The 14,705-nt window shown below is 41.0% G+C and overlaps 1 protein-coding gene across 2 annotated transcripts in view; it reads left to right on the top strand.

Moving 5' to 3' along the window:
* DNAH8 (dynein axonemal heavy chain 8) overlaps nt 1-14,705 on the top strand; it is a 124,857-nt gene that overhangs the window by 24,330 nt on the left and 85,822 nt on the right. For both annotated transcript variants that reach the window (XM_083434372.1, XM_083434373.1), the window contains 14 exons: nt 1,458-1,593; nt 2,615-2,802; nt 3,818-3,898; nt 4,333-4,449; nt 4,989-5,105; nt 6,522-6,666; nt 9,259-9,371; nt 9,876-9,982; nt 10,375-10,483; nt 10,790-10,976; nt 12,042-12,238; nt 12,798-12,924; nt 14,089-14,324; nt 14,428-14,532. In XM_083434372.1, the coding sequence (XP_083290498.1) occupies nt 1,458-1,593; nt 2,615-2,802; nt 3,818-3,898; nt 4,333-4,449; nt 4,989-5,105; nt 6,522-6,666; nt 9,259-9,371; nt 9,876-9,982; nt 10,375-10,483; nt 10,790-10,976; nt 12,042-12,238; nt 12,798-12,924; nt 14,089-14,324; nt 14,428-14,532 (1,965 nt within the window). The remainder of the gene's footprint in view (nt 1-1,457; nt 1,594-2,614; nt 2,803-3,817; nt 3,899-4,332; nt 4,450-4,988; nt 5,106-6,521; nt 6,667-9,258; nt 9,372-9,875; nt 9,983-10,374; nt 10,484-10,789; nt 10,977-12,041; nt 12,239-12,797; nt 12,925-14,088; nt 14,325-14,427; nt 14,533-14,705) is intronic.

The following is a 14,705-nucleotide window of genomic DNA, read 5'->3' as shown; positions in this document are numbered from 1 at the left end:
GTGAGATGGGCGCACAACCCTAGAGTTGGACATGACTGGCCCATACGGGCAGGGGTACCTTTACCTTTTTAAGGAGCAAAAAAACCCTTCGGTTGATCTGAATGGATGTATGTTGTGTATGTGCATGTGAAAGTGAAAGAGTGGGGTGGCCATGCCCACATTTGGCCACACCCACCATTGGTATGCAGCCCCTGTGATGCTTGGGCTACCGTGTGTTACAGGCTTATTCACTCTTATCCCCTCTTCATTTCCCATTTTCCTTTTCCAGTGGTGAGCCTAACTACATGTTGCTTTAGGTGTGTAGAGTGCAGCATCTGTGGTTTATAAACTTTCATTTTAAGTTTCATTTTAAGTGGTTGGTTTAGAAAGAGAACTCCTGTTACCGCCAACAGGATCTGTTTTTAAAGGCTAGTTGCCATGTGAGGTGTAATTTTCATCTGTATTTCAGCTGGGAAAGGAATGGATTATGCCTATTGTGCACTGCAGTTCAGAATAAAACTACAGCCCATGCTTAGTATCACTGTGTGGTAAACATTTACCGTAATGTAATGTGTAGTTAGGTCCTGGATCCATGACACCTGGAGACGCCTGAAGATGCTCAGTTCTCACTGGACTGTTTTGGAGCTTTTTCCTTTCCTTTCCTTTCAGTTTACATATTTATATACTACAGTCATACCTCGGGATGAATATGCTTCAGGTTGAGCATTTTCGGGTTGCATTCCGCAGCAACCCAGAAGTAACGGAACACGTCACTTCCAGGTTTCGCCGCTCACGCGTGCGCAGACACTCAAAATGTCGCCATGCGTGGAAGCGGCGAAACGCGACACACGCAGATGTGTGTTCTGTTTGCTTCAGGATGTGAACAGGGCTCCTGAACGGATCCCATTCGCATCCAGAGGTACCACTGTACTGTGTACCTGGCTGGGAAGAGGGGAAGTTCTCTAGGAATTCAACATTATCAATAAAAACTTTCATATAATAGTTTTCTTTATACCTTTTGGCCAGGATCCAAAAAGATGTTCCATGCGAGTGCAGGATTGAGCCACACATGCAGCCCAAGGTTTCATTAGCTTTCCCTCCAGCATTTCCGAACTGTCAAAAGAGATAAACTACTATGTGTTGTAAAAGTTGCTTATCTATTCAGCAGCGGGAACTGCTGAAGAGAAAGTGAACAAACCCCAGACTGCTTATGCGTTTCTCCTTCATGTATTTATTTGACTTTGGGCCGAGGCATATAAAAGCTGAATTATGATGCTGTCTGTAATTACACTGAAGGAGCACTGGTGCGCATTAACAGCATATGTGTAATATTGAAAGCCTTTTTTATCACATTATGCAAGATCATACAGTATGTCTGGGGGCGAAACAGATACCTTCTTCATTAATTTTATTTTTAATTAAAGGACACCGTATTTCATTCACTTACCTTTTTATTATGTATTTCAATATTTCAACAGAAAAATTCAGACATCTTGGCAAGCGCAGAAGGTAAAGCAGTCGTTCGATTATTCAATAGAATTTCCTATGTATTGGTGGAGTTTGAGGTGCTCTTTCACACAGCTTGGATGAAGGAAATTTCACAGCTACAGTATGGTATGTTGCTTGAGCTGCAATGGATATTACTAAACTGGAGCCTCCCACCCTGCTGGCATTGCTCACCAGCCCTGTGTACTCCCCATCCCCTCACAGTTCCTTTAATCCCCATCCAGCCTGTCGCCACCCCCAGCTACCCACTATCCCCCCCTCACTCCATTGCCAATCCATAATCCCTCACAGCTCACCTCAGACTCCCCCTCCATCATCCCCACACAGCTTGCCCTAGTCCCAAGACTGGTGCAGCCACTCCCAGGGGAGAGGGGAACAAAGAGGAGAAAGTCTTCAGCCCCCTCTGCCTTGCACTTCCACCAACAGAAGAACTGCACGCTTCCTTCTTGCCATGGTGGGTGGTGGACAAAGGGGGGCAAGACTTCCTCTCTTTGTCGTGGTAGCACCCACAACAGCAGTGTGGGGGGGCATGAAGGATCGCCTCTTCCCATATGAACCTACTTGGTCCCTGAGATTATCTTCTGAGGCCCTCCTTCGTGTGCCTCCTCTTTAAGAGGTTTGGAGGATGGCAACACAAGAACGGGCCTTCTCTGCAGTGGCTCCCCATCTGTGGAATGCTCTCCTCAGGGAAGTTTGCCTGGCGCCTTCATTATACACCTTTAGGTGCTAGGCAAAAACGTTCCTTTTTAACCAGGCCTTTGGTTGATCTTATTGACGTCCAACACCCTTTTAGAATGTGGCTTTTTGGGGGTTATTGGATTACTGCTTTTGGTTTGATGTTATATGTTGTGGTCTTGTTGTGAACCACCCTCAGACCTCCAGGTATAAGTTGAATAAATAACAATAAATAATGAAGGCTTGCGGGGGCCACTTACACTGCCTGCCTGTTCACTTGTTCTGCCCACTCACTGGCTTCCCCCCCTGTTGTCACACTGCATAGGCGACCACCCAAACTGCCGCACAAAGACTTTATCCTTGCACTTGCTCTTGGCAACATCATGACTTTGTGTGATAGAAAAATGGACCTAAAACTCTATGATGTCTTCCCCAAACCCCAATTTAATTTCAGCATTGCAGGTTACACTCTTGGTTCGTCATCCTGAAACTGGAAAGCTTTTGGTTAATTTTGACCCCAAGATTTTAGAGATTGTTCGGGAGACAAAATGCATGATAAAAATGGGACTAGATGTGCCCGAAGAGGCAAAGAGGATAGTTAAGATTGAAAGCCATGTTAAGGCAAACAAATTAAGCTTGGAGGTAGGTAAACAGTGATGATCTATATTCTTTTCTAAATAATGTGCAATTTTGGTTGGATTTTGGCATCATGTCAGCCTGTTTTCCTTGGGTGTCAGGCCATCAGGTAGGTGGGTAAGTTGGCAGTTGTTGCCACCTAATGCCCAAGGCAGGAAATGTTCCAGAGTCAAGGTATACATGGCTGCATGACTACTGTTCTGAAATCTATTTCTGAATCAGTTTCTTTATGTCTCCAACTAATAAACACAATTGCCTAGATAATGGAAAAATAGGCACGATGATTTAGATGTGTGAATGTACCTCTTTGTCTCTTAAAAATCATAGCTGGTGGTTTTTTTAGGGGGGGGTGTGACAATAGAGAGACTTTAAAAATTAAAGATAGAGCCTGGTTGTCATGTCTATTTTGACTATTTTGAGCCAATAGGGCAAGGCTGACTGAAATGTGTCTTATAGAGAACACCTGCAGCCCAATTCTTAATCTTATGTGTGGTTCTGTGGTGGAATACTGGCTATGGGGAGAGAAGCTTCGTGTCTGAAGTTTTAAGTGAGAAAGTGTAAAATGTCCTATTTGCAGATTCTTTGAATCATCAGAGGTCAGAGCTCTTTGTCTGAGGAGAAATATCTTTCTTAATACTTGTGATACTCCTGTCAGTGAAGCCACCAAGCACATGGCACTCAGTAAATCCTCACCTATTTTTTTTTTTTTAATGGCTTGTGCTTTCAAATAGCATACACAGGAACATTAGGAAGAACTTCCTAACAGGAAATACATGCTGTTCAATAGTGCAACAGGCAGCCACGGACAGTAGCAGATAATTATTTATTAGAGGTTTTTAAGCAGAGGATGAGACGTATCAGGATTTGCTGTATCGGCAGAAAGTTGAACCAAACATCTCTTTGAAGTACCTTCTAACTCTTCCAAAATTTGGCGGGGGGCTTTGGGATATTCTACTGCACAGTCACATTGTAAATTCTGTTAAAATTCATTAAGCTATTGAATATTTGTTTTAAATCTCAGAATATTCTACACTGCTATGAAAATTTGTGTCAAGAAGTACCCACTGTCTTTGTCAATTTGATGGCACCCAAAATGAAGAAGGTGAGTTGTGACTGGTAGCATAGAAGGCATGTAGGGCAGCAGTAGGTAGGGCCCATTTCTTCTCGTTTTGACCTATCCTCCTCTCTGTTGAGTTCTACAAAGGTGGCATGGAGACTGTACAAATCCAGGACTTTATACCAATCCACAGGGGATCTATTGCAGATTTTGATTTGAAAAATATATATAGATATTGTAGAATTATATAAAAGGAGAGAATAGAGAAACTAAAGATGATTCCATATTTGTGAGTTTAAGAATAAATTTATTAGGATTCGATAAAATGTTTGTGATTATTATATTTAACTTTACACAGTACAATCTATAAAGAAAGGCTTAGTGAAATACTTAACTATCATTACGATTTGTTATATGCTATAGCATTCACAATAAATGCCTATTTTTCCTGTCTTTGTCTTTTTTCCTACTTTCTGTAGGTAGAATCTGTGCTGAGGCAAGGGCTTACCATTTTAACCTGGTCATCTTTGACTTTAGATAGCTTCTTCCAAGAAGTTGATGAAGTCATAAAAATGTTTAATCAGCTTTTGAAGAAGGTAAACCTGATTTTGAATGTGTGTTCAACACATTTTTGTTGTTGTTTTATTGCTAATATTGCACCATCAGCTTGGGATGTATGGAGTGTTAGGGGAAGAGTAGTACCTCTGGTATGGGACACATTGTGTTCCTTCTGGGGTAGTTTGTCCACCTTTGGTACCCATCCTGCACTCAGCATTCACCTGTGGCTTCTAGAAGCTATCAGCATGTGACTGCAGCCAGAGCCCAGGAATGGCTTTGACTGGCCAGCTAAACCAGGTGAGGGTAGCCAATGGGTCTTAAACCCTTAGTGAGTTAGGGACTTCCCATGCATGTGAAGACAAGGGCAAAGCGGGGGTGGGGGCTCAAATTCTGTGGGCATGTGAAACTAGTTGTGTGGATTTGAATCACAGCCCTTGTACTTTAACTTCATTGATGTTTTTGGGTGAGTTAGGTTTTTGCCCCTCAAAATCAAAATATATGGGATTCCCGAAATAATACTGTTGTGGAAACCCTTGAAAGACATTGGCATGTTATTAACTACCTTTTTTTTAAACAGATTAATGACTTGAGCGAAATGCAGATTGATTTAACAATGAAAGATATGGCAAATACCCTATTACTTATACTACCAGAAAGTCCAACAAAAGTGGAGGATTTACTTGCACGCAATGAGGTGACCACAATTTAAAAAAATTAATGGAACAAATATATTTCCAAATAGACATTTTTATTTGTCACTTTGATTGATTGTGTGTGCGATCATGCAACATTACTGATTAGTTCTCATACCCTCCTTTGCCTCTCACCTCACCTGACCATCAATGCTACTACTTTATACATGCGTAGACCAGAATCCTGTTCCAAAGTAGATATCAGTTACATAGACTTGAACTAAAAGATTCTTCTTGTTATTTTCTTGAAGCAACATTCTGCACCTTCCATTTGTCCTCTTCCTTTATTTTTTATTCTTAATAAATTTCATTAAAAATTGGTTGCTGGTGTATTTAGGCTCTTGGGTAGCTTTGTGCCAAAATTCTCAGGGTTATTCCAACCCTTCCGGTGCCTTGTCACTTGGTTCAAGCTACATGGTTGCATGAGCTGGATTTGAATGAAAAAAGTAAGCTACACTGGTTTCTGGGGAGAGACTGATGAGCTGGATGCTGTCGCTCTGCTTCCCTTGAACTAAGCCACACCCACACTGGCAAAGTGATCTCAGGTCTCACATTAACCCTTTTAGGCATGCAAGTGTGAGTCAATAACTGTATATTACAACATGAGATACCTGTTAAGGCAGAGGAGAGGGAAGACTTGTAGGATTTTGTTGGCATCCACAGCAATATCAAACTTGTCCATTCACCTGGGCTGCTAATTTGCCTTGGAACCATGTTCCTATAGTTTGGAAACTTCAGGTTTAAGAAGTAAAATTATGGCAAAATCTGTCTTAGGTGTGTGTTTTGCGTATTACCTGAGTGAAGCAACAGATGTCTTGTCTTGGTTGTCTAGGATTGATCTTCGTATTGGGTTCAGCAACTGAGTAGGTTCCTGTAAGGTGGGAAACCCCCACAGTTGCCATAGAAACTCATTCCTTATATGATATTTTTTGAAGAATATGATCTTTTTGAATAATAATATCTAATAAGACTGATTGTTCAAACTTTAAGGCCAGATGATTTGTTCTGGTTTAAAGCACTTCATATTCTGATAATATTAAAATACTGGTAGTGGTAAATATAAGATTATTGCTTTTGAATCTTCAGAAGTGATATGTGTAGATCAGAGTTAAAATGTGTCACTTTTTGTAACCATAAGTAATTAAATACATTTCAAAATAAGTTTTCATTTGTGATATATTATTGGTACAGTGGTACCTTAATGTTAAGAACTTAATTCATTCTGGAGGTCTGTTCTTAACCTGAAACTGTTCTTAACCTGAAGCACCACTTTAGCTAATGGGGCCTCCCACTGTAACCTGAAGCGTATGTAACCCAAGGTACCACTGTATTAACTAACAGAATTACTACCTTCGCCAAGTGTTCTGATCCCCCCCCCCCCCAGTATTGTAAACATTCTTCCTGTATATCATGAACAGGTATGCACCAAGGAATGGGCTGAAATATTAAACAACAGAAGCAGACACATAGAAGATGCTGTGCAAGAACTGATATCTATATTTGAGCAGATTTACGAAGTTAAGCGTACTAAAAAACCATCTGTGAGAAAATTTCAAGCACAAGGTATTTTTTTATATCCCTGTGTGAAATGTTCAACAAAACCCAAGTAGTTACATTATTTATGCACATTTTCTTTTCCCTTTCTTGGTGAGGTGTGTGTGTTCTTTGTCCGAGATTAGATGAATATATAAGATTCCTTACTATCAATGATTATAAGAAGGTTGTTTTTTTAATGCTTCAAAGGTGACATTCATTTATTTATTCAAAAGCATTTCTAAACTGCTCCAAATTTAAAAATCTCTATGCAGTATACAAAAATACTACATAAAAACAGCAGAACAGTATTGTAAAAGTAGTGATACAAATATAAAAAATAATATTTAAAAAACAGATATCATTTCTGGTGCATGTTCCACAGGAGCTTCCATCCCTTGCACTCCCATGCTCTGCCAATATCCTGTACACTATTGTTATTGTTCCTCATTACATCTTTCTGCCACCCCACCCAATTCAGCCTGCCTGCCTGCCTTCCTGGTTCATCACACCAGCAGTGACTGGTAGATTTGTGATCTGTTAGGAGCCTGCTTCTTTATCCAGGCTGGAGCTCAAATAGGCATTTTGCAATGCAATCCTCAGTACACTTCTTCCTATTCAGTGCCTGACTTGAGACCAGCTGTTCTCAAGTGGGCACTGGGGTCTTCACAAAGATCATGGTGACTGTTGTGGCTTATCCATAGCAGGTAGGGATACTTTTGTACCCTTACTTAGACATCATCATTCCTTCATTTGGTGTATTGAGACCAGAGGACTATGGGTTTTTCATGACTGCAACAGAGAGTCAGGTGATACCAACACATCACGTACAATACCTGGGTGCCTTGCTAGACACAAGTCTGGAGACTGCAGTGCATGCTGCTGAGAACCGATGGTACAGGGTGCATGGAGTCTGTCACAAGTCAAAGCTTAAATTGGTTAGAACTTTAGGTGGCAAGACTGGCATTGTAGCACTCTGTACCATGGATGAAGCTTCATATGTGATGATAAGACTGGACTATGCCACCACAAAGGCACATATCATTCATTGGGGTATGAAATCTCGTGCACTGCAGTCAGAAGTGACATTTCTTCTGGTACAGGCAGAGAAGAAATTAAGATCTCTGGTAGCAGAATATGTGCATTGGGTAGACAACTTGAAAGCTGATTGGTTCGGTAATCAAAATCAGCAGGAGCCACTGGGAAAGTTCTCTATTCTTTCTGAAGGGCAGGTTGCCTGGAATGGTTTTGTTCCGAGAGAGGGGCTTGAGCCTTGGAAAGTATCATTATAGGTTTGTGGGGTGCCTGGACCCCGCTTCTAATTCCTGGGTGTAATACACTGACTTTATCATGTTAAAAATACAAGCCAGGAGCCAGCCTTGTGATGGCCACTAAAGATGGCTTGTTAGATGTGACAAAGGGAATGGCTCTGTGCCAGAATGATTAGTTAGAAAGACAAAACTTCTAAAGTAGAGTTTTAGAGTTTTGCTGGGCTGGAGGGAAGGGGCAGCATGCAAAATATTGCCAGCTGCAGAGGTTCAGAGAACCATAGAGGATTTCTTTTTGAATTCAGGGCTGTGCTTATGGAGGAAACCAGACCCTTTTTGAGTGTAACGCCTTAAACCCCGCCACAGTAGGCTCAGGTTATATAGATGTGTGTAAATAAACCATATACAGTCATACCTCGGGTTGAATACACTTCAGGTTGAGTGTTTTCAGGTTGCGCTCCGTGGCGACCCGAAAGTAACGGAATGTGTTACTTCCAGGTTTCGCCGCTTGCACATGCGCAGACACGCAAAATGACGTCATTCAGTGAATCGCGACCCGCAGACGCGCAGATGTGGGTTGCATTCGCTTCAGGGTGTGAACGGATCTCGTTCGCATCCAGAGGTACCACTGTATTGTAAAGACACCACAGTGTCGGCTGTGCCTTATTTCCAAAGTTAAACATGAACCCCGAGTGAGTGACTGTAACCCCTGGAATCTTGCACAGCTGTGAAGAGTGTTGTGGTGTGCAACTTTATTGCCATTCCAATAGTATCCAGTGACGGTATAAATCTCAGGCTAGACTGTATCCATTTATGCAGAAGGTCTCCAAGGTGAACGGTCTCTGGAATATATAGGTATAGGTATAGGTAAGGGAAATTGGCAAATCGGATCCATTACTTTGGGATAATGTTTGGTGCCAAGGGCTAGCTCAGCTGCAGTGATGCACAAAGTGGGGATGAGTGCGAGCCATGTCTGCTATTCACCTGATGAAGAATTGGGGTGAATGTGGCCTCCCTGCCTCCCATGTTGTTCCTACCCAGTTTTTGTCTGACCTTTATATGATTGAATTAACATTTGTGGAGGGGTTTATATGCATAGGGCCCACTGTGCAAAGGCTCGACCTACATGACCTATTAACCTCAATTTTGTAGTGTATTGGTTGCAGGGATGAGGCCTATATGTATTGTGCTTTAAGTATGCAAAATCTTATGGAAAAAGTAGGTCTTAGTGCATGAATAGCTGACAGTAATCCTTTCCCTTTCATCGTATGTACAGTGTTTGGTATGAACTTCTGCACAGGACTATCAGTTGAATGAACTATATTAAATGTATTTTATATTTTATTTTCAATAGAAGGGAAGCATGTAGCATTTGGAAGTTCATCAGACGAGAAGACCTCTGCGTCTTCAGGTATCCTTAGTAGTGAAGACGCTGAGGACAGTGAGAAGGAAGATGAGTTTAAAAAGGTATTCCATTGCAAATGAGTAACCGGATATATAGTGCAGGACGCACATTACTGAAACTGAACAGAAAATTATTTGCAAAGCTATTACACAAGTTGTACAGACAATTTTCAAATGTTATTTAGCTTTTCCTCCCCTCTCCATTCTTTTGGGGGTACTTAGAAGTGAGAGTAGGATTGCAGTCTTTTGTCCTTAACTATGGGAATGGCCATCACTGAGGTCAAGCAAGGGCAAGTTCAGTAGTCCCAGGGTTTGGGGCAGATAGAAGGGCAAAGCAGGATCTGTACCATGAAGAAGGATCAAGGTGTGAGTTTCCTGGTCTGGTGCTTTACTGGATGTAAGAAGATTCTAAGTCAAATCTCATTTTGTCTCACAAGAATCCCCTGTGATCAACTCAGTAATACCTAGATAACTGATCTATTGGTTTGAAGAAACAAAGAGAAGAGAGATAAAGTGTTGGCTGTTTTCTGGATATATTTAACAGGAACACATTCTTCTTAATTGTAGGAATGCAAAGAAGTAGTTGCATATTTTAGTCATCAGTTGCTGGACAGCCTACAGAAAGCTACCCGATTATCCTTGGATGCCCTTAAAAAGCGAATATTTGTTTCAAGGTATGTGATAAAAGAGGCTTTGTGTGGTGAAGAAAATTCCACACAGGTTGTAATGGCTGCTCACTAAACACAATAAATTGAACTGAACTGAACAAGTTGTCTTCTCAAATCTTGAAGTGGATTTTCTTTTCCCACAAGACTCAGTCCTATTCCTTCACAACTCACAAAATGCTAGTACTTTTTTTGCCACTGGCATAAGAAAACAAACACAGCAATTGACCAGACTTTCCCTGTCTTGGAAGAGTAGGATGTTCCCCCTTCCTCTCTTCAACCTCCCCCTTGCTGCCCCACAGAACCCTCTTGGCGTGCCCTCTGTCCTGTCTGCCCCCCCCCCTGCAATTTTGGCATTTTGTAGTGGCATATCAATAAAACATTTCCTGTTTCTTTTTCAGCTCCAGCTCATTTGGACGACCACCCTATTTACCTCAGACAGCAACTACTAAACCCGAAGATGTTATTACATTTCTAAAAGCTGAAGTGCACTTAGCTATTCCAAATGTTGTAAGTGATTTATGCAATCAAGAAAGCGAACTTCTTAATTTCTTCTGATTATCTTAACTTTTGCAGTGCTGTTCAATACATTTCTTGAAGATTTGGATGAAGTAGTATACAACTCACATACAAAAACTGGAGATGATTTTAATTTTTTTAAATGAGAATACCCAGAGCTTCTTGCTGAGAACTCACAGGCTTATGGGCTGCTGACGGCAAATGCTTGCCAAACTGTGTTTGGGTTTAAGAGAGTTACATTTGGGTTTACGACAGTTGCATTGTGTCTAATGGAAAGCATTTATGTGTTCTACATAGGTAATGGTGCCTAGTTTGGATGATATCCAGCAAGCCATCAACCGCATGATTCAGTTGACACTGGATGTAAGCCGTGGGGTGGCACACTGGGGACAGCTGCACCACCCGCCAAGATCCAGTACCACCCTGGAAAGCAATGTTGCTGCATCACCCAGCTTAATAGGAGGGAAAGCGAGAAAAGAAGAAAGTAAGTTAGTAGCCTCTGCTCCTCTTTTCCATTACAAAGTGCCATTGCTTCTAAAATTTCAAAACTGTTCTTTAAAGCTACACTTAACCCAGCCTACTTCCAGCTGGGCATTTATACTGTGAAATGCCCAATTTTTAAGTGACATGTGCATGGTGTTGTGGATAAAACACCCCCTCTTATGTATTACCTGTTCAACTTCTGATTCTCGGGCCTAGGATCCTGTGCACCCCAGAGGATCCTGCACAGGCCAGGGGACCCAAATGACCCCCGAAAACAACCCAGTAGCACCATGGCAAAAGAGCAGTGGCGCCATTAGCAACTGAGACTTTAGCTTCCTGCCACTTTAATTTTTAAAAAGTCTGACCCCAGCAATGAGCAAGGCCAACTAGATACCACCTCTTGGGTTGCGGAACCAGTGAGAGCAGAAAGGGTGTGTTCTGAGGGGACTTGGTGCATCCTCTGGCTATGGTGCTGCTTTTTGCCCCATGAACCCAAACATACCTTAGAGAGTTGTCTAGCGCAACTTACATTTGCTGTGTGTGCGTGTGGCCAAAACCCTTGTTTTTATGGGCCTGCTTGCCAGCCAGCGAGAGAAGAAGGGAAAAGTGTATATCTAAAGAGAGGATATTTGGACCATTATCCTCAACAAATGTATTCAGGTCCTCTGTCATCCTTATTGTACATTGACTATATTGCAAGCCCCCTTGATATCGTTGATTAGTAGGCAAAGGATATATATTCCAGATAAAGAAATAAGCCTTGGCGAGTGCCAGAGGGATTAACAAAAAACACAAGTAGACTTTATTTCTCAGAAATACATAAGTAAGTAAAATAGATTCTGAGAGCACAATCCAGGAAATGTAAAGTAGTAACCTGGTCTATTAAATAAAAAAAATAAAAAAATGGTTAAATCTCAGTGAATTTTTTTTTATGGATTATGCTCAATAAGAAATACATATTCATTAGTGTAGATTTCTGCTGTTTACGTTTTTGCTCTGCTTTGATATATGGAAGGGGAGTGTACAGAGAGGCTACAGAATTTATGTTGTTAACCATATTTCTCAGAAGCACCAGAAGAGACATATCCTGCAAGAAAGTTGAGAAATTTCTATCCAGGAGTGGCAGAACACAAAGATATTTCCAAGTTAGTTGTGCTTCTGTCCTCATCGGTAAACTCTGTACGGAAAGCAGCTAGTGAAGCGCTGCAAGACTTTCAAAAATATAAAGCTCTGTGGACAGAAGACAGGGATGCGAAAGTTCAGGTAAAATGAATTCTGAGCCTTCGTTGTGATTTTAAGCACTACATTTCTTTTTACTCAACTTGGTTCATGGTTCAAAAGCTAGTGCATAGGGTCTCTTAAGTGTCAGTGTCCCCTGGGTGCAGATGACCTGGACTCACACGAATCCCCTCAAATCCTACCCTATTCATATAACAACATTCACAGTTTTTACCAGAAAGCAGAAGAAAAAAAGTTTGCTTGAGGAGCTGAACATAAGTGCTGTATTGTATTTGTGGGCTGAAAACTGAAGTGCAGGGCTGTTCCCACTGTGAATCTTGACTTTAAGTGGATGGAATAGGCTCCTGGGTTATTCTGGTAGTTGGTAGGTGGCAGCATCCATGGAGAGCAGGGTTTGGAGCAGGGGACTCAATGCAGGCCAGTGCAATATGTCCTGGGCAAGCTGCTATTTGCAGCTCTGCTGTAGCTGCTATATGGATGTGTCACACTCCTTATGTAGCCTTTGAAGTAACACTACAATACTGAATACTGTTTTAACAGAATAAAATAATTCATGTTAATAATCTGTTCCAACTGCTTACAGCAATTTTTGGCCAGTAACCCTTCTCTGACTGAGATCAGGTCAGAGATTCTTCATTATGCTACCTTTGAACAAGAGATAGAAGATTTAAAACCTACAATTTCTGTTGGCCCCATTGAACTGAATACAGGTATGAAAACCATTTTCTTTATGTGCAATGTGCAGGAAAATAAATTGTCACTTTGGGGGCAACAAGTTATTTGCTTTTCTGAGCAGTGTTTGGAATAGCTGTGTCAAGTGTAAGTTGATCTTGCAATCTTGAATTGATCTTTTCTTGTTGTTTCTGGGTCTTCAGATTGTCTTTTGTCCATCCTAGAGAAATACCTTAATACTTTTTTTTTTAATAATTTTGTTATAGCAACACAAATCTGGCATTTGTGGAAATTTTACTTTGAACTACAATTATTAGGCAGACAAAAGATCATGCCATAGCCCAGTAACCAACCATATTATGTTAGGAAATAATCCACTCATCTTTAAAGTCCAATACAGAACTTATCTGTGAACTGTGCTCTGTGAACATATGGAGAGGCTGGGGAGCTCAGAGCAGCCCTGACAGCTCCATGCGACTGAAACCTCCAGCTGAGGATGGAAGACTCTATGTACAATCAGCTGAACATGCTTAGGTTTCCTCTTCATACTGTCTGTCCAATGTCTGAAGGCAGAGGTGGGCAGGGCCAGCACAGGCAGCCCTACGTGCCGCTTTGCACATTCATGGAACATGTGATGGATAACCTCTGTGCACTGCTAGGTCTTCTCTTGATTCTTAAGTTCTAGCCCTGTTATATGAAATAATTACACAGTGGAAACATCCCTTCTCCCCATGACTAAATTTATTGGCTCTAATTGTAATTAGATACTTGACATCAGGGGGCTCTGTTAAGGAGATCAAAGGGAGACTAAAGCATGAAAATGTAATAACATATATTATTTTACTAACTATAACCGAAATCTAAAGAAGCAGGGCTTTGATCATCTAGCACAAATTGAACAGGAAAGACTCATTAAGTTTCTGCTTAAGGATTTGAGATTCTGCTGCTTCCTGTAGACCCATGCCTGAAGGATGCACAGCCTTCATTTTGAAGAGACTCCTCTGAAAGCTGTTGGTTAGGAAATACAAATCCAAAGTCCCTTTGGCATGCAAAACGACTTGCAGAAAATTTTTGGGTCACAGCCTAAAGGTTGTAATTTTGCCTACTAACTTGTCTGTGCCATTTCCTTTCAATTGGTGACATGCAAAAAGGTAGTTGCTTTCTGTGTACAGTATGATCTAGAGACTGTAATTTTTCCATAGGACCAATGAAATTGGCGCTCTCAATTGAAGCTAAAGCATGGAAAATGTTACTCTGCCGCTATTTAAATGAGGAGTACAAGAAGAAAATGCAAGACATGATAACATTTATAGCAGAATATTTGAAAAAACTATCTCGACCAATTCGAGATTTAGATGATGTCAGATTTGCTATGGAAGCTCTGGCTCATATACGAGACAAGGAAATAGAAATGGATATGACTATGGGGCCCATTGAAGTAAGTTTTGTTTGTTTGTTTTTTAAAAAGAGCTGGGGTTGACATTGCTTTTTTGACTATATGAATTGTGAGGCATCCTGCTCTTTGTTTTGTTTGTTTTTAGGAAGCTTATACAATTTTAAATAGATTTGAAGTTGAAGTGACAAAAGAGGAATCAGAAGGAGTTGATACATTACGGTACTCTTTCATAAAGCTGCAAAGCAAAGCCGTAAGTATATGAAACATACACCATTATACAATAATTAATTAATGGCAGTTGTAGTCTATTTATTTTTAATGTATTGAAGTATTTTTTTTACCCAAGAGCGGCACCAAAATTCATTAGTATCAGCTTAGAATGTATAAGGTCATCTGGCCTGTGCTCCAAGATCAACAATCCTG

Source organism: Podarcis tiliguerta, assembly GCF_965153285.1.
Source record: "Podarcis tiliguerta genome assembly, chromosome: 3".
Lineage (NCBI taxonomy): Eukaryota > Metazoa > Chordata > Lepidosauria > Squamata > Lacertidae > Podarcis > Podarcis tiliguerta.
The sequence above is the reverse complement of the archived record's forward strand: the minus strand, read 5'-3'. Positions and strand labels throughout refer to the sequence as shown.